The sequence below is a fragment of the Eulemur rufifrons genome, chromosome 9, assembly GCF_041146395.1.
Source record: "Eulemur rufifrons isolate Redbay chromosome 9, OSU_ERuf_1, whole genome shotgun sequence".
NCBI classification, from domain to species: Eukaryota; Metazoa; Chordata; class Mammalia; order Primates; family Lemuridae; genus Eulemur; species Eulemur rufifrons.
Genome location: NC_090991.1, coordinates 13620656 through 13641740, shown reverse-complemented (window position 1 = coordinate 13641740; position 21085 = coordinate 13620656). Strand labels below are relative to the sequence as shown.

General features: G+C 45.5%; 1 protein-coding gene across 2 annotated transcripts in view; it reads right to left on the bottom strand.

The window, feature by feature from the left end:
* Positions 1–415: 415 nt before the first annotated feature.
* The window catches only part of SHPK (sedoheptulokinase), a 29717-nt gene continuing 9047 nt past the window's right edge, over positions 416–21085 (bottom strand). The window contains exons 3-7 of one of the 2 annotated variants that reach the window (XM_069483459.1): positions 15695–15878; positions 15006–15158; positions 13745–13920; positions 6617–6817; positions 416–2167 (exon numbers count right to left, since the gene is read on the bottom strand). In XM_069483459.1, coding sequence (XP_069339560.1) covers positions 1758–2167; positions 6617–6817; positions 13745–13920; positions 15006–15158; positions 15695–15878 — 1124 coding nt within the window. In that variant the 3' untranslated portion in view covers positions 416–1757. The remainder of the gene's footprint in view (positions 2168–6616; positions 6818–13744; positions 13921–15005; positions 15159–15694; positions 15879–21085) is intronic. The other variant, XM_069483460.1, reaches the window with a different exon arrangement.

The window sequence follows — 21085 nt, the reverse complement described above, 5'->3', positions numbered from 1 at the left end:
GATCTGCCAGACAGAGCCATGGCTCACATCCTGGGTGGGGCAGAGGGGACGGCGAGAGATTTCATCACACTACTCAGAATGGTGTGCAGTTGAAAACTTAGAAATTGTTTCTGGAATTTTCCATTTAATATTTTCAGACTGTGGTTGACCTCGGATAATGGAAACCGCAGAAAGTGAAACTGCAGATAAGAGGGGACTACTATATACAGTTTTCCTGAGTAATCTGCAACTGCTTGTCCTGGGAGAACACCGGGGCAAAGCTTTTCTGGGGGACAGCCTACAAATGCTCCCCCAGAGCTATGTTCAAGCTCCCGGAACAAGCTCCATGGCTGTGCCATAACTTCGTCTTCCCAAAGCAGAGAGGTGTGTGTTTTATTAAAGGCACAAGGCTCTAAAGGAATGAAATTCAATAAGCATGCTCAGACATTTGTCTTACTGTAAGAGCTTCAGACAATCATGTAATTTGTAAAATGACATTTATTAAAAGAAAATTATGACTGCTTCCCAAACTCACGGTTGCCGGGGTGCCTCAGAGCCAGGCCTGCCTGAGCCTGGGGTCCTTTGGGCGTCTGGAAGCAGATGCAGCGATGGTGGCCCCTTCCTGGAAGCCATTCCACAGCCATCCCTGCCCACCCCAGAAAGGCTTAAGATGCTCTGGGGCCCTACAGTGATGCCAGCTCACACGGATGCTTCTGCTGAGCCAAGAACACACGATGGGCCAACAAGGCCCACACAGAGTGAAAAAGGAGCTGGGGGCTGGGGCTAAGGGGTGTTTTCTGACAAAACTGGCCACCCCTCCGGCAGGAGTCTGCCTGGCTGCGTGCCTTCCCATGAAGGCTTCTCAGGATGTGCAGAGGCAAAAACACACTGCTGCACAGACACACGCCTGAAAAAGGGTCCTGTCAGTGCCTTGTCAGATTCTTGGGAACAGTGTGTCAAATGGTGCTGGCCCTGCCATGCACCTTTCCTTGCCTGTGATGTGCCTTCAAGCTCGTTGTGTTGTGAGGACCTGGGGCTGCCCCAGTGCACCCGGGGGTAAGTACACACAGCAATCGCCTCTCGGCCTGTTGGCTAAGATCAGGTGTAGTACACACAGCAAGAGGCCAGCACAGACCTCTGCATCGTCATCTGAGCCAGCTTGTGTTACCGCGTGCCCCAGCTAAACAGCTGTGCCCAGGGGAGGATGAGGCTGGGAAAGGGGCCTCCAGCCACATAGTACAACCCAGTAGGGAAAGACTTTTCCAGCACTGCATGTGACCCAAGTCTGGGCTTCATGTCTCTAAAAACAATAATCCAAAAGTTGGACATGGGGTGGCTCTTCTTTTCTTACTTGGAGTGACAGCCACCAGACTTTTTGGTGTCTGAAGTTCACATTTATTTTCTCTCTGTCTACAAATGAACCAGAGATGACCAGGAGGCTGGGCTATAATTCGCGTGCTCTCTCTCTCGCTCTCGCTCTCTCTTTCCCTCTCCCCCCCACCCCCAACACACACACACACACACACACACACTCACACTTCCAAACAGCTCCTACATGGGTCTCTTTTAGAAGGCACTGGTTTGGATCTGGTTGGTGACTCCTGGCTGCAATATCAGAGTATATGTCTTGAAGGTAAGTTCTCGTTCATGGTGGTGCCTTGTGACAAGCACTGCTTAAAAGCTGTCCACAGAACTATCCAGGAAAAGGATGATCCAGAGATGGTTTTAGGAATGTTAATTGGGTAAAATTCACAGCAGTCCTTTGGCCAAAGAGCTTGCTAAGACTTCTGGTGGAGGTTTTTCTGGAGCATGATCAGAGCTGCCCCGACAGCCGCGTCCACGTCCTGCCCAAAGGCCACCGGCAAAGGGAAAGCCCTCTGCACCTCCTGCTTCAGCACCTCGTTCCTGGACAGTGCGCTCCCGCTGCCCATCACCCGCTCCACGCCCCACTCCTGCAGCTGCTGAAACGGGAGCATGGAGTGCAGGTTTTGAACAATGCCTCGGCACAGGGCGCGGGTCACGTGCCCCAGGGAGAGGTCAGAGGAGGAGATTCTGGTCACTGAGGCCAGCTCGTCCGGCAGGTGCCTCTCCCCCAACACTGTTGGGGTGATGGTTAGGCAAGTGTCTTTCTGCTGCACAGCTGCCTGGATCATGCGTGAATACACAGTGGATTCTTCAACCTCCAGGCCTGCCAGAAACAGAGAAGATCTGTGTGAGCTCACACAGCCCCTTCGTGCAGGTTGAGGCAGTATAGCATTCCCATGGGGCAGGAACAGGTCTACTTCCTGCTTCTCCTCACACTGTGGCTGGCAGCTTCTGGGCTCAGGGACTCATACAGTTGGGCTAGCTACACTCTCCCCCGGATCCCGGCCAGGTGTCTCACTGCAAACCCCAGCCAGACTCCAGGGAGATATCTCGTTAAGTGTTGCCGTGAGCCCTAATCCTAACCCAGGCTTTCTTCACAAGGGGATCAAATGCATACACTGATTCATAAGTATCAGCACAGCTGCTAGTAGAGTCATTAGCAGCATCACAGAAATTCCAGGATCCCAGACCATTCACAATCCGGGCCACAGTTGTTCTTTTTTCTTTTTCTTTCTTTTTTTTTTTTTTTTTTTGAGATAGAGTCCTTGTTCTGTTGCCCGGGTAGAGTGCCATGGCATCAGCCTAGCTCACAGCAACCTCAAACTCCTGGGCTCAGGTGATCCTCCTGCCTCAGCCTCCTGAGTAGCTGAGAATACAGGCGTATGCCACAACACCTGGCTAATTTTTCTATTTTTAGTAGAGACGGGGTCTCACTCTTGCTCAGGCTGGTCTCGAACTCCTGAGCTCAAGGGACCCTCCCACCTCAGCCGCCCAGAGTGCTAGGATTACAGGCATAAGCCACCACGCCTGGCCACCAGGCTACACTTGTCATATGCACAGGACACCTGAGGCCCAGGGAAAAGGGATGTGCTGACCATTCTATAGCTTCCTGGTGTCAGGCCAGAGTCCCAGTCAGATTTTTCCCCCCACACACTATGTTAGCTCTGCATTCTAAAAAAGAAAAAGAAAAAAGGAGGCTTTTGGGTTCAATACACTTTGACCTTAGAATCACTTTTTATCTCTAACTTGCTATTAACCTAGGGAAAGCAAACATGGACTTAGTAATAGGAAGAAAGTTATAAAGATTGGAGACTTGTCACTGATACAGCACACTGGGATCGCCTAAGAAGCTTTAAAAGCACTGTGGGCTTCATCCCTAGACTTTCCGATTTAACTGGCCTGGTCTGCAGCCTGAGGGCTGGGATTTTTAAACACTCCCCAGGTGACTGTGACCTGTAGCCAGGCCGGAGAGCCACCAGCCCAGACCAGCGCTTCTCAACTTGAACGTGCAAGCGAATGGAGCAGGAATCTTAGTAAAATGCAGCTTCTGACTCAATATGCCTGGGTCGACCTTGAGATTCTGCATTTGTTCAAAGCTCCAGAGGAATCCATACTGCTGGCCTACGGACCACACTTTTTGAGGAGAAATTTCTACAGCAGTGCTTATCAACATTCACAGGCATCAGAATCACCTGAGGAACTTTTATAAAATGTCATGCTCGGGCCCCATACCCCCGGGCCAAATAAATTAGCATTTCTGGGCATAGCACTAGGATGTCAATATTGCTTCACAATTTCACAAGTATTTCCAGTGTACAGCTGGTGCTGAGAACCACTAATGCAGAGTCACATTATCAGAACATTTAACCTACGCAAATTCAACCGCACACACTGGGGAATCAGAGAGAGAAAAATAATTGCAATATTGTAGGCAACTCGTCAAATTTGATCATCAGGACTCCTGGTTAAAGATGGCAGAATGAATATAAGTGTCTTTCCTCTCCCTCTAGAAATTCCACTAAAATATTGGTAAATTAAAATTTAAAAAAAAGAGAAAAGTCAACAAGGACAAAAAGCACAGGAGAGGAAACCATAAATGAGAGATTTTGGCACACATTTCAGAGCAGAGACAAGGAAGCTACAGGCTGGGAATCTACACGGAGGACAATGCTGATGGAAGATGCCAGTTCATCTTCCATAAGGACTGGAACCTTGCAGGCCCGAGACACTTCAGAAGGCAGAGGTGGTACCAGGGCTAGAACCAAAAGCCCATGAGGCCTCCTGAACCCAATTCGCCCGTGCAGCCCAGTCGTCCCTGCTTTAGAGGATTCATGCCGAAAGATTCTTCTCAGTCTGCATTCCCAGGCCCTGGCGCTGGCTCCAGATGCTCTGCAGACTCTGCTGGCCTCACCACGTCCCATTTGCCCCCAGAGGGAAGGTGCACAGGGCCCACATGTATGGCTCTGGGGACACAGAATCAAATGCTCTGCAGCCTTTGGTTTGATGCCTGTGGGCTGCGCCAGACGATTCCCCCTAAAACTGATCGGAGACCAACACTTTGGCTGCCTCACCTGCTCCAGTTAAAACCAAAACAAAGACTAGTGTTTCTAAACAGCACATACAGCAGCTCTAAGAGTTTAAAAGACTATCTGTCAGGACCAGCACTGGGTTAGAAATGGTGGAGTAGGGTCTGCTGTTTTTCTCTAAAAATCCTCCCGTATTGTTGGGTTTTTTTAAATCGTGCGCCTGGTGACTAGCCTAATATGTGTGCACAAGTATATAAATCTATAGGATTGAATCCTGGGAGGGGAACCACTGGATCAAAAGATACATATGTTATGTTCCCTCCTTAGAAGCTGCACCAATTTATACTATTAATACCACGAAACATACGGCAGGGGTGATCTCTCCATATCCTAGGAAACATAGTGTGTTGGTAACTTCTAAAAGAATAGATACAGAATGTAAAGCCACCAAGCTAATAAGGAAAATGGGAAAAGGAGATAAATAAAAATAATCAATCAAATAGGAGGTGGGGAAGCTAAGGAGACACGATGACTGAAGGCAACGTAGGATCCTGGATTGGACCCTGGACTAGAAAAAGGGCATTAGCGGGAAAACTGGTGAAATCCAAATAAAGTCTATAGTTTAGTTTTGATTTTTTTAATCATGTGCTTGTATTTTTTCAGGGAAAACTCAAAAAGTAATTTTTTTTAAAGAGATGGGGTCTCTCTATGTTGCCCAGGCTGGACGCAAACTCCTGGGCTCAAGCAATCCTCCCACCTCAGCCTCCCAAGTGCCTGGATTACAGATGTGAGCCACTGTGCCTGGCTCCAAAAGAGTTTTTATGGAAAGGCTAAAATATACTCAAAGTCTTCTTCCTCACTGGCAGGCACTTGGGCCATGACTCAGACCTTGGGGCTACCTGAAAAAAAGCAAATACCAACCGCAGGTCTGAGACAGACCTGGCTTCTAGCTCTGCGCCTGCATTCTTGACTCTCCGCCTCATCCTGATCTATCTGCAGGAGTAACAGAGGCAGAAACTGCCGTGAGTTGCCAATCGTCTGTAACATGGGCTTAGGACCACAAAACACTGGAGCTGGGCAACACAGAGGGGAAGGGACTTGCCAAGACCACGCAAGGACTCGGGGACAGAGCTGGGAACCGAGGCCCCTCTCCTGGGTTCCACCCATCACACTATGCTTATGTGACAAACGCTTTCATCACACTCACTGTGGGCCAGACGCTGTTCCAGGTGCCTCCCAATATTAACTCACTTAACCCTCGCAGTGCTGTGAGGTAGGCACTAGGACGATCCCCATTTTTAGAGGAGGGAAGTGAAGTACATGGAGGGTGAAGTAACCTGCCCAAAGGTACACAGTGAGTGGCGGAGCTGGGATTCAAACCCAAGCCACCCAGCTCGGGAGACCCTGCTCTAAACTACCACAAAAGGGTAGAACTCCCTGTTTGCTGACCTCTGGAAGACAGTGCAAACCTAGGGCATTCTGAATAGAGCGAGAGTTTTATTTTTGTATTTTGTGTATTGATATTTCCATTTCTGGTTAATAAATGTAATGTCTTTTATCTGAGTAAATTGTATTGGATTTGCTATGATTTTTGGTAGGTTAAGTGTATTAAGTGCATTTTCGACTATGATATTTTCAACTTACACTGGGTTTATCGGGATGTAGCCCCATCATAAGTCAAGGAGCATCTATCCGTACGTGAAGAGTGGAGGGAGACCTAACAAGTTCTACCCAAGGAACAAGGCAAGGGAGCGGGAGGGCTTCAGAGTTTCCAGGGAGCCTTGTAAGAAAGTGAGTCAGGAACTATCCACCAGGAAGAAGTGCCGTGAGGATTTTATAATATTCCAAAACACCAGGAGTCTTTTCACTCATTCATGTCTGATCATTCTATTTTCAGCTGTCTGTAGTCATCAGAAGGAAAACCTTAAATGCAAGGAACCCAGGGACTCACAGACAGAGAAAGTAAGACTGTGAAGCAGGGAAAGTTGGGGAGACTGTTATGATATTCCATGGCCAAGGTTTGGGGGAAAGGTGCCCCCTCTGAAGAAGAGAGTAGGTGATGGCAGCTCAGAGGATGAGAGGAAAAGAGCCGGCACGCTCAGATCCCTAAGGAAGGAAGGAATGTACTAGGGCCTGGCGGGGTCTGAGGCCTGAGTCTGGATGCTGAAATGGCAGGTTAAGCCCCGAGGCCCTGTCACATGGAAAGGACAAGCAGACAACTCACCACTGCGTGGGCCACACCTTACCTAGATCTGCCATCCACTCAGCCAGCATGTGGACAAACGTGGCCAGCACGTTGCCCCCGTTGAGAGACGCTGCCACCCCCAGGTAGGTCCTGTCGAAGTATGGGAAGTAGGTGACTGGAGCCGCAGGGTCTGGGGTCTGCGCCGGCTGGAATCCCACAGGCATGGAGGCTGCCAGCTGGACCGAGGTGCTGATGTTGAGAACTGGGGTCCGAAGCAAATAGAGTTTAGGCCTGTCGGGCTAACTCGTCACAACGGGGCAGTGGGAGACAGTGGTGGTTTTAAAAATATGTCCATGTTGGTTAGTGGGGTAAGGCGTCAGGGACATGTTGGTCAAAGGATACACATTTTCAGTTAGCTACGAGGAATAAATTCAAGAGATCTATTACACAGCAAGGTGATTATAGCTAATGATGATGTGTTGTATTCTTGAAAAATGCTAAGGGTGGATGTTACGTGTCCTAACCACAAAAACTGATAGCTGTGTAAGGTAATGCATTTGGTAACTAACTAGATTTAACCATTCCACAATGTATACATACTTTAGAACATCATGTTGTATGAGATAAATAAGCATCATTTTACGTGTTGATTTAAAAATAAATAAATTTGGGGGGAAAATTTATTATTAAACATTTTTTTAAATAAAAATATTTCTACAAATTCTTTGATACTCCTTTTCAAGAGGTAGAGATTGATTCGCCTCCTCATGAGTGTGGGCTGGACTTAGTGACTCACTTCTAATGAATAAAATGAAGCAGAAGAGACAACACGAGACTTCGGAGACTAGGTCATAAAAGGCCCTGCGGCTTCTGTCTTAGTCACGCTCTCTTGGAGCACTTGCTGGGGGAAGGCAGGAGCCGCGGCGTGAGCAGCCCCGTGGAGAGGCTCCCGTGCTGAGGGGCTGAGGCCTCTGCCAATAGCCCCATGAGTGAGCTCAGGAGCAGACCCTCCAGGTGACTGCAGCCCCGACGTGAATCCAACCTCCTGAGAGACCTTGAGCCAGGCCATTCAGCTACCCCTGGATTCCTGACCCTCAGAAACTGCCTAAAATAATGAGTGTCTGTTGTTTCAGGCTACTAAGTACTAGAGTAACTTGTCACACAGCAATAGATAACTACTACAGAATAAGACCTCAGACCAAGTGTTCCATTCTCTGGGGAGGTTTCATTTATCTGCGGCAAGTACCACCTCCTTCTCATCCCAAGGTACTCTTCTTAAACCCCCGGCCCACCAGCAGGGGAAATCTCCCAGTCCCAGCACAGAGGGGATGATTTTCTCCTCTGATTCCAGGACAGAGCCTGTGGACAGTTCCAGCAGTCTCTTCTCCTCCATTTCTCACAAGACCTGGCCAAAAAGCATGCTTTTCGCAATCTATGTGGAAGCCAGACAAACCAAGGTCAGCGTTCAATTTTCCACCTACCGGTCATAAGCAAAGCAAAAACAAGCCTCAGAAAGCCAATAGCCTTTACCTTCTGCCACATCCAGCCTCCTACCATCACTATAAACCAGAAGCAGCGGGCCCTCTACCTGTCCTCTCAGGTGCAGGAGTCCACAATGGGGCCGACCAGCTTTGCCCACGGACAGAACACAACTAAGCACAGGCCAGCAGCCGCAATCTGGAACCAGGGAATGTAACCACCTCAGTGAAGAGAGGACCTAATTCTTACCTTCCGCCCCTTAGACTGGCCCTTCACCATTTAGAAAGCACACTTATGTCCAGGCACACAGGAGCCCTCTGTAGAGGGAACAGCCTAAATTTGAGAACCACCGGGTAGGAGGAAAGAGCATGGCGGGCACCATCCCAGTCAATCACTACAACTGCCCCCAGGAGAAAGGTAACAATCGTCACACTTATTTTGGATGATGACAAGGGCCCAGGGAGGAAACTAGGCCTGCCCAAGGTCACACCGCAGGAGGTAAGGAGCTGAAATCCCAACCTTGGGGGCTGGAATGCAAAGCCTCCATGAGTTCCCCGGTACCCCTGGTTTGAGATGGAGGCATATAAGAGATGGTGTACTGGGAAGACTAAAAGTCACAGGATTAACTTAGCATCTTTTCCTGGGGCTCTGATTTTAGTTGAAAATTTGGGAGAAAAAAAAATGTTTTTGAACCTTCTTCATCTTCAAAGAGTTTATCACATACATGCACAAACAAAATTGGCAGAATTTCACGTTTCCTTGTCAGCTGTCCACTAATCTTGTATTTTTTCCACACGCTGACTACATTGTCAACTGAGTTGAGTTGTAACATGTCTAACTGATGGAGGGGGATAAAATGTCATGACCAAGAGAAAACGCTGGGTAAGATGAACAAATTCTCTGCTCCCCTTGAAAACAACGAGGGTCTCTAAAAGTGGACTCCCTCTGCCAGGCTGCCATGAAGATAAAAAGACACACAAGCTGGTGCAGAGATAGCGACTACATCATCCTTCACCCACCCTGCTTGGGCGAGCAGGCCTAGATTCTACTCTAGACCAGGAATGGGCAAACCACGGCCCACAGGCCATATCCAGCTCCCCATCTACTTTTGTATGACCAAGAAACTGAGAGTGGCTTTCCCCTTTTTTAAATAATAGCTTTATTTAAAAGCTATTAAATATTAACTATCAAAAAGTTAGAGTAGGCCGGGCGCGGTGGCTCACGCCTGTAATCCTAGCACTCTGGGAGGCCGAGGTGGGCGGATCGTTTGAGCTCAGGAGTTCGAGACCAGCCTGAGCAAGAGCGAGACCCCATCTCTACTAAAAATAGAAAGAAATTATATGGACAGCTAAAAATATATATAGAAAAAAAATTAGCCGGGCATGGTGGTGCATGCCTGTAGTCCCAGCTACTCGGGAGGCTGAGGCAGTAGGATCGCCTGAGCTCAGGAGTTTGAGGTTGCTGTGAGCTAGGCTGACGCCACGGCACTCACTCTAGCCTGGGCAACAGAGTGAGACTCTGTCTCAAAAAAAAAAAAAAAAAAAAAAAAAAAAAAAAAAAGTTAGAGTAGAAAATTCCTAGTTAGAGGTTAGTTGGTTTCTGAGTGGTGCAGTTTCTAGTTTCAATTTACTATTTATACTGGGCTTTGGCTTGTTCGTGTAGGAATTTATAGTGCTAGACCCACCATAGTCAGAATTTTTTTTTTAAACAGTACTGATAAATACTATAAAATGTAAGTGAAAGTGAAATAAATGAAGCCAGATAAAGGCCATATATTATATAATTCTAGTCATATGAAATGGCCAGAATAGGCAAGTCCATAGTGACTGCTAAAGGGTGCAGGGTTTCTTTTTGGGGTGATAAAAATGTTCTAAATTTGGATAGTGGTGATCGCTGTACAGCTATGAATATAGTAAAAACCGGTAAATTGTACACTTTAGAAGGGTGTATTTTATAGTGATTTTATGTGATTTACAGCAACTCCAAGGCAACCAACAACCTAGAATGACCTTTGGACTTCTCCTAATAAGTGGCTCTTCCTTAAGTCAGCAGTTTATCTGCTTCTGTCCGTATGTATTTATGTCTTTGTATGAATAAATGCATGTTTGTATGTTATCATACGTGATATTTTTTGGATGGTATTACTAAACTAATTTATAAAGTCCTTTAAAAGAGTTCTATTCAAATTGGCTTGAGATAAATGAGCGCTCGTGTAAATTATTTCTAAAACTCTCAGAAATATAGAAACTGACCCAAATGTGTTTTTTTTTTTTTTCTAAATTCACATAATTTAGATAGATCTCTGGTAAGTAAAGCTAGTTTTAAATTTTTGGGTAAAATAAAAATAGGAATGTTTTCACAATTGTCAGTTTTCCCTGGGTTGCTGGCAAGACAGGTTTGTGTTATCTCTGCTAGATGTGTAAGACCATAAAACCATAAATCCGACCTAAGTGCATATGTGCAATAAAAATGAATTGTTTGATGAATTTATGGAAGTTAAAAAAAAAGAAGGAAGAACCAACCATGTTTAGCTTTTTCAGTTTCTTTGCTTCTGTGCTATTTTTGATATTTGCCTGATTTGTCAACAAAAATAAAATAAGATAATGGTGTAGGGGAGTTAATGACAGTTGAGTTCCTTTGAAGGATCTGTCTTTAAGTAGATAAGGAGAGTCCAAAGAAAGCCTCCCCCGGCTTGGCGCAGTGGTTCACGCCTGTAATTCTAGCACTCTGGGAGGTCAAGGTGGGAGGACTGCTTGAGGTCAGGAGTTCAAGACCAGCCTGAGCAAGAGCAAGACCTCATTTCTACTCAAAATAGAAAAATTAGCCGGGCGTGGTGGCGCATACCTGCAGTCCCAGCTACTCAGGAGGCTGAGGCAGGAGGATCCCTTGAGCCCAGGAGTTTGAGGTTGCTGTGAGCTATGATGATGACACTGCACTATAGCCTAGGCAACAGAGTGAAACGCTGTCTTTAAAAAAAAAGAAGAAAAAAAAAAAGAAAGCCTCTCCTTGCATTTCCTATTTTTCAAATGCCTTCAGCTCAAAGTAATCAATATACCAAAGTGGCATATTCTGAGGTGGCATTTCCTGAACATGTTTGACCTCAACCTAACTTTAAGATATTTTAGAGGGCCTGTGGAATATCTGAAAGGATCTGCAAAAGAGAGATATTAATATTAAACTAATTACGCTTATTTGATATTTTAAGTTATATGGGAAACATTATCAAATAAGAAACTATGTTTAACTTCCTTAGAGTTATATTTGTATGGATATGTTATTAATATATGTTCCAAAAATTCCTAGAAATCTGATATGTCTTGGTATAAGCTGTCAGCCACAAATCTCTGTTATTATATTAAATTTTGTATGCCATGGAAAATAACCAAATTTCCTTATCAATTACATCATTATTATAATGAATCCTCATCAAAATTTAACCGTGTCTTTTTTTTTTTTTTTTTTTTTTGAGACAGAGTCTCGCTCTTTTGCCCTGGCTAGAGTGCCGTGGCATCAGCTTAGCTCACAGCAACCTCAAACTCCTGGGCTCAAGCGATCCTCCTGCCTCAGCCTCCCGAGTAGCTGGGACTACAGGCATGCGCCACCATGCCCGGCTAATTTTTTCTGTATATTTTTAGTTGTCTATATAATTTCCTTCTATTTTTAGTAGAGATGGGGTCTCTAGTCTTACAGTGAGTGAGTAAAAACTGTCACTTTCTGGCAGGTTGGACTGGGTCCTGAATACTTCTAGGTTCCTTCTATTCAATTTCTACACTTTTCTGACTTGGAGTCACTAAGGAGAAGAAATGCTCTGTTCCTGAAAGCCCATAAGCTGGAGATGGATAACTTGACTTATTTTCAGAGGATGACCCCCTACTCAGAGAGTTCACTGAAATGCCCAATGCCATCACCAAAGACATTCAAACTGCGAGTCAGGAAAATATGCTTTGAGCTCAAATTTAGAAATCTTCTTAACTAACTTCCCTCTGGACTCGGAGACTAATTTTATAGTTTTTTTTTCTAATCATTAACCTTTGTTTTTCTTTTGTTGCCATAAAAATATTAGTTGTACTACCCCGGGAGGTTGAGGCGGGAAGATCCCTTGAGCCCAGGAGTTTGAGTCCAGCCTGGACAACACAGCAAGACCCCATCTTGAATATATTTATATATATGTATATGTGTGCGTGTGTATTAGTTGGTTTGGTTCATGAGGACCTTGGCTAAGGAGCATACTCCAGTTTCTTGGTATTATCCTCCTGACAGTCATCATTATAATCTGGTGCACTGTATTATCTCAAGGGTCTTAAATGTGCCTTCACAGCCATCAATGGTATACCAGATGGTCTCACTGTGATTAGGACAACAAAAATGAGATCAAGAACAAAAGGAATCTTTCTTCAATGAGCCTGATGTTGTAAAATTGATGTTAGTCAATCTTCATAAATGAGAGGGGGAAATTGTTTTTAAAAATTTCAAATGGGAGGCCATTAGACTGGGGTGGCTCTGGCACTTTAAATTCCTTCGTGAACAAACCAAAGCCCAATGTGAACAGTAAAAATGAAATAAGAAACTGCACCAATCAGAAACCACCAACTAACCACTAACTAGTCTTCCATTCTAACCAATCAAAATCATTTTCTTTGTCTTGCTTCTGCAAATACTTTACAGACATTTCCCCTCTCCCCCTTCCCAGTGGAGTGCTAGCCCCTTGTATTCTGGGGCTACCCCAATTCACGAATCACTGAACACTCAATTAAACTCTTTAAAATTTAGATGTGCTTAAGTTTGTCTTCTATAAGGTAGGTATTCATTCCTTTTTAGCTATATGGATGAATTTTTTTAATCCATTCAGCAGTTGAAGGACATTTGGATTGTTTCTACTTTTTGGCTATGATGAATAATGCTGCTATCAACATCTGTGTACAAATTTGTCATGTGGACATACGTTTTTAGTTCTCTTGGATGTATGTCTAGGAGTGGAATTGCTGGGTCATGTGGCAACTCCATGTTGGACATTTGAGGAACTGCCAGACTGTTTTCCAAAGGGGCTGTACCATTTTACAATCCCACTAGCACCTTCTCACATTTTTAAATGGTTGAAATCAAAAGGAGAATATTTCATGACACATGAAAATCACATGACATTCACATTTGTCTGTGAATAATGTTTTGTTGGAACACAGCTACCCCCATTCATTTACATAGGTATTATCTACAGCTGCTTCTGAACTCCAATAGCAGAACTGAGCTGTTACAACAGCGACTGCGTGGCCCACAAAGCTGAAAATATTTACCGTCTGGCCTTTTACAGAAAAAGTTTGCCAACTCCTGCCCTAGACTGCTGCCTCCACCTCACTGTGATTCTGCACGTCTATTCAGGTCGGACATAACTTTCATTAACAAACACACAATACCAAAAACTCTAACCTACTCATCTATTAATGTTCTCAGTCATGGAGTTACATAGAAACCAGCCAGCCAGAGAGAGCTCTTTCCCTCACCTGGTCCTCGAAGGGGTTGCCCTGCTAGCCTGTGAACTCCCTGAGCAGAGCGTTTCACCTGCAGGGATTAGGGTGCTTTTTCTCTTTACATTATAATGATCTCCAACAGGATGCTGAGGCTGCTAAGTTCTGTGTGCCCCTCGGGCCCCCACACAGAGCTGGTGCTTACAGGTAGCAATGTAAGTCTGGGGAGAGAGGAAAAAAAAACTTACCTGCATCTGTCCTTTGGGCCATGCAAGAATAGACAGAGGCTTGTAAATCACCCATGGCCACTCCCACCGGCGTCCCCTTTGGGATTTCAAGCCACACGTGGGAAGTTCCGCCTGCCACACTGCCAGGCTCGGCGATGTCCGGGAGCAGGTGGACGGGAAAGCCTGAGCCCTTCAGTCTGTAAAACAAACGCGGACACCCATACTGACCTGTACCTGGTTTCCTGGTTTTTATTGTGTCTAGGAAACTCAGCAAGGGAAAGTGCTCTGGGACACACATAGAAGGAAGGAGAGAATCCAGTGTTGCCACAGACAACTTTTTTGGCTTTTTTAAAACCGTGAGCTTAGGCTTTGTAAATAGTGCAGACTGGCTTTCGAAAGCTTAGGATTCACCTTCCAGGAAAAAAAAAAAAAAAAAAACAGCTTAAGCAGCAGCGATCAATTCCAGACTCCTGTGTAGGAAGGGAGCCACTCCGCAAAGGGAGGCAGTCGGAGTCCCCATGCAAGGTTACGATCGGTTAGCACAGTCCACAGTCAAACCTGTCCATCTCCTGAACATCAAATGCATTCACCACTCTGGGTTAGTGGACATGGGGCTGTCAATTTTATAAAACAAGGCTGGGTCCTATGGTAGTGGGTTATCAGAATTTATTAATATTAGTGTCACTAAAGTTGGTATACAACCCCCCGCTGCTAAATTTGACTGGCTTAAAAAAATAAAATAAAATAATTTTTTAAAATTTTACAAAACATGCCAGAAAGTCCTTTACCTGAACTACCAGGTGCTTTTTGTTTTATTTCAGAGCTCAGAATTTGGGCCCTGACGGAAGTGAACTTATAGAGCACTGGACTTCTGTACCTGAAAAGGCAAATGATCGTTTAAAAAGAACTTAAAAAGCACCCCTCAAGACTATGACCTCTAGCTCTTAATCTTATTTTAAAATATATTAAAGATTGAATGTTGTGCTTTGAAATCGACAGGCTGGGCCCAGGGTCACAGGGAACAGGGGAGCCCAGCTTAGGTCTGGGTGACTGTGGAAGAGCAGGACAGCATGGCAAGGGTATGGGGGAAACCCCCACCCCCAGGCTTCAGTTACACTGGGCCCACCCATACCCAGTGACTGGAACGGGCTGGGGGCACTGGATGCTGACCCCTGGCCTCTAGGAATCCTCCACCATTCCCAGATGGGAAAGGTCCCACTGAAGCTCGAGCTCTGGAGGTGCCCTTCAGCCTGGAGCCAGCCTGTAAGGACGTTATACTCACATCTCCGAGTTCCAGCTTTGGCTCTGAGTGTTGAAATATCCCCAGCTAGCAGCATTCTGGTCGGACATGAGGGGTCTCGGCAAGCCACACAGCATGGCAACCACATAGTCGTGGATGGTGCCAGCTGCATCGTAGGACTTCAGGAACTCTGGGCTGTTTTTCACACCAAAAACAATTCAGCATGGTCTAACATGGACTGGGAAGCACGTGCTGCACCTAGCTGTGAGCAGTGGGGACTAGACATGGCATAGCTAGGTGGCAGCAATAACCCCACATGCTGTGGATCCCCTGGGGTGAGGACCTCCCAGCTGCTCCAAGCAAAGCCAGCCCAAGTCAGCCCTAGGGGAGGGGACTCAGAGCAGGAAGCATCAAGCCTGGGACAACAGGACATTGTCCTTCTCAGCAGCCCTGCAGGCCTGACCCTACTGTGAACTCACCACGTGACCTCTGGCAAGTCACTTGCCCTCTCTGTCTCCTTTCCCCATCTGGGTGAGAACTGGATAACCAATAGAGAGGCTTCTGCAAAAGGAAGCCGTTCTGGACCTAATAGAGGTCTTATGACTGCAGCTGGTGCCAGGCTCTGCTCACAAAGGCACAGTCCAGCAGGTGGAGTGATGGCGATGTGGCCCCCCACCCACTCTCGTTCTCCTGGAAACCCAGCACCTGATTCAAAGAACAGTTGTCCGTACCGATTTTTCAAAAGCCAGAAGATGGTTGCACAGCCGAACCCCGTGGCCACACTGAGATGGGACTCTGGCTGGGGCAGAGAGGCCAGGAACCCGCTGCTACACCGGCCATCCTGCCATGTGACCAGGTGGCTCACAGCTCTGGGCTCGAACAGGGGGGCAGCCCCTCCCTCTGTCCATTCACAGCCTGGAACAAAGCAGATTACCAAAAATGGAGAAAAGAGCAACTGACTGGGCACCAGCATGTCCTTGAGACTACGCCACTGGTGAGTTCACAGCACGGACACTCATCACCCTGTGACAATGCTTGGCTCACACATGGGTCCCGATAGCAGAGTGCCTGCGTTTAGCGCTCAGCTCTACCACGTAATGCATGTGTGACTTGCATGGGCAAGTCATGTACTCCCTCCATTGGTCCCACTTCTATGTTTCTTTTTATTCATTTTTTAGGTTTATATTATATTTCCCATCACCCCATAAAAGATGACGTTTGGCACAATCTCAAGTACCCTGACTCCATCCTTCCACCCATCACTGTGATGATGTTACGGAGGCTTGATTCTGGGTGATTACCAATGTATATTCTCTTTCCTTGGGCCTTAGCTAATTGATTTTTAGCCATCAAACTTTTCTAAGGACTCTGGCCATCTTTACTTCATTTATCTCTTGTGACATCTGCTGGATTTTTCTCTGCTCTTATTTAAATATTTCATCCAAAACTATTCCAAGTGTAGGTCTTTTCTGTGGCAAAGTGTCTGAAGGCCTATGTGTTCTCATCCTTGAATGATAGTTTGATCAGTTATAAATTCTAGGTTCTAAGTTCCTTTTTTTCAATGCTCAAAAACACTATTTATGGTTGATTGCCACAAACTGTTTGCTATTCCTCCCATTAAGAGGTGGCATCTAAATTCTCTTTCCTTGAGGCTGGCATTGGTGACTTGCTTGACTAAGAGAATGCAGAGGAAGTGATGTCTGGGGACTCCCAAGGATGAATGATAAGAAGTGCTGAGCTCTCACCCGAGCCTCCTGGAGCACTGTCTCTGGGGGAAACCAGCCCCCAGGTCAGAAGTCCAACGACCCTGAGGCCACTGTGGGAAGAGACTAGATGGAAAGGGCACATGTAGGCATCTGCAGGCCGTTGCCAAGTAAGCCTGGACTTCCCTACCAAGGTCCCAGGCATTGAGTGAAGCCACCTTGAACCCTCCTGACACATCTGTCCACCAGATGAATACCACCAAGCAACCTCCATCAACTCCACAGAGAAGAATTAGTCAGCTGAGTCCTGCCCACTTCCTGACTCCCCAAAAATCAAAGATATGATAAAATGGTTGTTTTAAGTCACTCAGTTTGGAGGTAGTTTGCTATGCAGCAATAGATAATCAAAATACCATTCCAGAGTGTTGCTGTTGAAAAAAGTCTAATGTCAATCTGCTCCTTATTCTTTTTTTTTTTTTTTTTTTTTTTTTGAGACAGAGTCTCACTCTGTTGCCCAGACTAGAGTGAGTGCCGTGGCGTCAGCCTAGCTCACAGCAACCTCAGACTCCTGGGCTCAGGCAATCCTACTGCCTCAGCCTCCCTAGTAGCTGGGACTACAGGCATGCACCACCATGCCCAGCTAATTTTTTTGTATATATATTTTTTAGTTGTCCATATAATTTCTTTCTATTTTTAGTAGAGACGGGGTCTCACTCTTGCTCAGGCTGGTCTTGAACTCCTGACCTCGAGCGATCCACCCGCCTCGGCCTCCCAGAGTGCTAGGATTACAGGAGTGAGCCACCGCGCCCGGCCTGCTCCTTATTCTTTTATATGGGATCTGATCTTTTGCTCTGTACGCTTTTCGAACGTTCTTTGTCTTTGAAACCCTTAAAAGTTGACAAAATATATCTATCTAGCTGTGGGATTTTCCTTATCTCTCCTTTTTGACATTTTATGGGCTCTTTTAGTCTGGGATGTTCCATCTTGTTTTGTCAATTATGAGAAATTTTTCTCCATTATTTCTTCAAATATTTCCTTCTATGTACTTTTATTTTTCCCTTTCTGAGTCTCCTATTATTCAGATGCTAGTGCTTCTATTTGTATCCTCAATATCTCTTAGTTTGTCTTTGATATTTCCTACCTCTTTGTCCTTTCCTCCTTCCTTCTGAGAGATTTCCTCAATCTCATTTTTCATTCTCTAATTTGTTCTGAAGTTCTATCCATTCTGCTATTAATCCTATATATTATATTCTTTACTTCAGCTATTATATTTTTCATACCTAATATTTCTGTTTGGGTCTTTTTATGTTTCTTTTCTTGTGTCCTTGCTAATATCTTCCTTTAACATCACTTAGTGTATCAAGCGAATTTTAAATTCTCAGTGTGTCCAACTGTAATAGTTCTGCTTCTGACAGAATCTCTATCAAATGACCCAGCACAATGTTTTCCTTGTGAAATAGTTGTCCTCTTCAAATGTCTTGTAATCCTGCCCTGTGGAAGCTCATTTTCCCCTGGGAATATTGGCTACTCTGTCAGGCAATGTAAATGGGCCAGTTCCCATCAGCCCCAATGAGCAGGGGAGGATGGATGGGTCCTGGGGTGGACCCACAGGTAAATCCACAGCTAATCCATCCTCACAAAATATCTCCTCAGGGTCAGGGCTTCCCCTCTGTCCTCCAAGAACAAACAATGTTATAAGGACCCTTAGATTATAGGTCACCAGCCCTGGATTGGAAGGAACACCTCCTCTTCTCTGCCACCTTGATTTTATTCCTGAAGACACCTGAGTTCCTCTGGATATGGGGACAGGCACCACTTGTTCTAGAACCCTGCAAGCCAGAGGAACCAGCAATTCCCCTCCTGGTTTATCGTCCCACAGGCAAGGCTGGCTGCCTCTTGCCCCAGAACCACACCATCAATGCACACATACACCAGCTCAAAACAGCCCCATCACCCCGGGTTTTCATGGTGTTCTCCCATTTTCTTGGTGTTTTTCTCTTATGATTCCCCTGAAAATGATCTTGGGAGAAAGAGCTGGCAGTGGAGCTCATTCAGCATCTTGGTGACAACTATATCTGGAAGTCCAGAGGTAGAATGCACTTATAACTCTGTTTTCCTGATCCTAGTGGCTCTGCCTGCCTCTGTATATTGACCTTATGCTTGGGCTACTAGCCAGGGGAAGAGTTAGAGTTAGGGTTGGGGCGCGGGGGTGGGGTGGGGTGGGGAGGATGTTGCATGTATATGGTTGTATGTATTAAATGAGTTAGGACAGGTAAAGCATTTAGAATAGTACCTGGCATGCAGTGAGTGCTCAATAAATGTTAGTGATGATGATGATGATGAATAAGAACCTTTAGCTTCTGAACTCTGTACATGGTTCTAAGACTTTTCCAGCAGTCTTTGAGAAAGAGAATGTACTCTCTTACATATCTTTTGTTCTCTCTTCTCCTCAAACAAGGGATGTTTCCCATACCTCCATGCAACATAAATACAACCACTGCAGCAGAAGGGGAAAGAAAGTTGACATCAAGTGCCAGTTCAGAAAAGTCAACAGCAATGGAGAACACCCTGGACCTAATGGATGTAGATGAGAATCAGGCTTCCGCTACCGAATGGGGCCTGCCACAAAGCAAAGCAAGGCATACAGCATGTAAAGCTGTCTCGTGGCTATGTCTGATCTCAGATCCCATATTTTGGAGCAAAGGCCATTATATTCTCCTATAAATTTGCTCATTAAGAACCAAAGAAGCAGGGTGTAGTGGCATGTGCCTATAGTCCCAGCTACTTGGGAGTCTGAGGCAGAAGGATTGCTTGAGCCCAGGAGTTCAAGTCCAGCCTGGGCAACATAGCAAGACCCTGTTTCTAGAAAATAAACATAAAAAAACCAAAAGAGCCAAAGAAAGAGACTTACCTGCCCCTCCCCCTTTGGTTCTAGGCCATAAAACATCCATTCATTCATTCATACATGCATGACTGCATAATATATTTACTGAGTATCCAATATGTGTGAGTCTCTGAGAATACAGCAGCGAACAAGGAAAAGTCACTGCTTTCATGAAGCTTATATGCTAGGGATGGAGACAGAATATAAACAAGCAAATAGAAAATACCAGGTACTTTTAGTTGCTATGAAGAAATATACAGCAAGGTAAGGGGAGAGAGTGATAGGTTATTGGGGGTGGTCAGGAAAGGCCTCTCTGGGGTGATATGTGGGCACAGTCCTGAATAGAATAAGGGAGTGAGCTTTAAGACTATCTGGGGGCTGGGTGCTGTGGCTCACACCTGTAATCCTAGCACTTTGGGAGGCCGAGACAGGAGGATCACTTGAGGTCAGGAATTTAAGATCAGCCTGAGCAAGAGCGAGACCCCTTCTCTACAAAAAACCCAGAAAATTTAGCTGGGCATGGTGGCATGTGCCTATAGTCCCAGCTACTCAGGAGGCTGAGGCAGGAGAATCACTTGAGTCCAGGAGTTTGAAGCTGCAGTATGATGATACCACTGCACTCTAGCCTGGGCAACAGAGTGAGAACCTGTCTCCAAAAAATAAAAAAAAAATTTTTTAGAAAGTATATCTGGGGACAAGTGTTATAGGTAGATGGAACAGAGAGGGCAAAGACTGAGGGATCTTGTCAGGCAATCTCTGGTTACCATCCCTGGCCAGTGCCCAGCAGGGAGGCGTGTTATAGGTAGAGGCTTTGGGGATCATGGATCTAAAACATCTGCTTGGCACCATATTTTTACCTGGGGCTAGTGAGTGTGGTGGGGAGACAGGAATGGAGAGGCTCCTGCTCAGGGTAGTCTACCCCCAGGGCTGCGTTCCTCCCTAAACCTAAAGCTGGAATTCTTGTCCCAGCCCTAAAGTTGGATCTCTGCAGCTTTTATGTAATCCCTTTATCTGCTTCCAAAACTCTTTTGATCCCTTTTTTTTTTAATTTTTAGACTGCCATTTTTGTTATAAAACAGAGTGCTTACCATGTACCAGGTTTTGTTCAAAGTATTTTAAAAATATTAATTCATTTAATCTACATAATAACCTTCTAAGGTAGGTGTGATAACTATCCTCATTTTACACTTAAGAGAAATGAGGCACAGAGAAGTTTTAAAAATTTCACTAAGTTCACATAGCTAACAAGTGGTAGAATCAGGACTCAAATCTAGGCAGTCTCCTCCAGAATCTAACCTCATCAATATATTCTTTTTTTCCTTCCTTCCTTTCTTCTTTTTAATTGGCAAAGAATTGATAAATTTTTAAGTTTTTAGTGACACATGAACGCATTCCCAATATAAGCTGTTCAAATATTATAGATAAAGCAAAGGCCCTTATCCACCCTCCGCCTGAGTTCCAGCCCCCTTCTTATCTCTGTCGGCACGTGTGGGGTAACTCTCTCACGGTTTTACACTCACACAACACACTTTGTT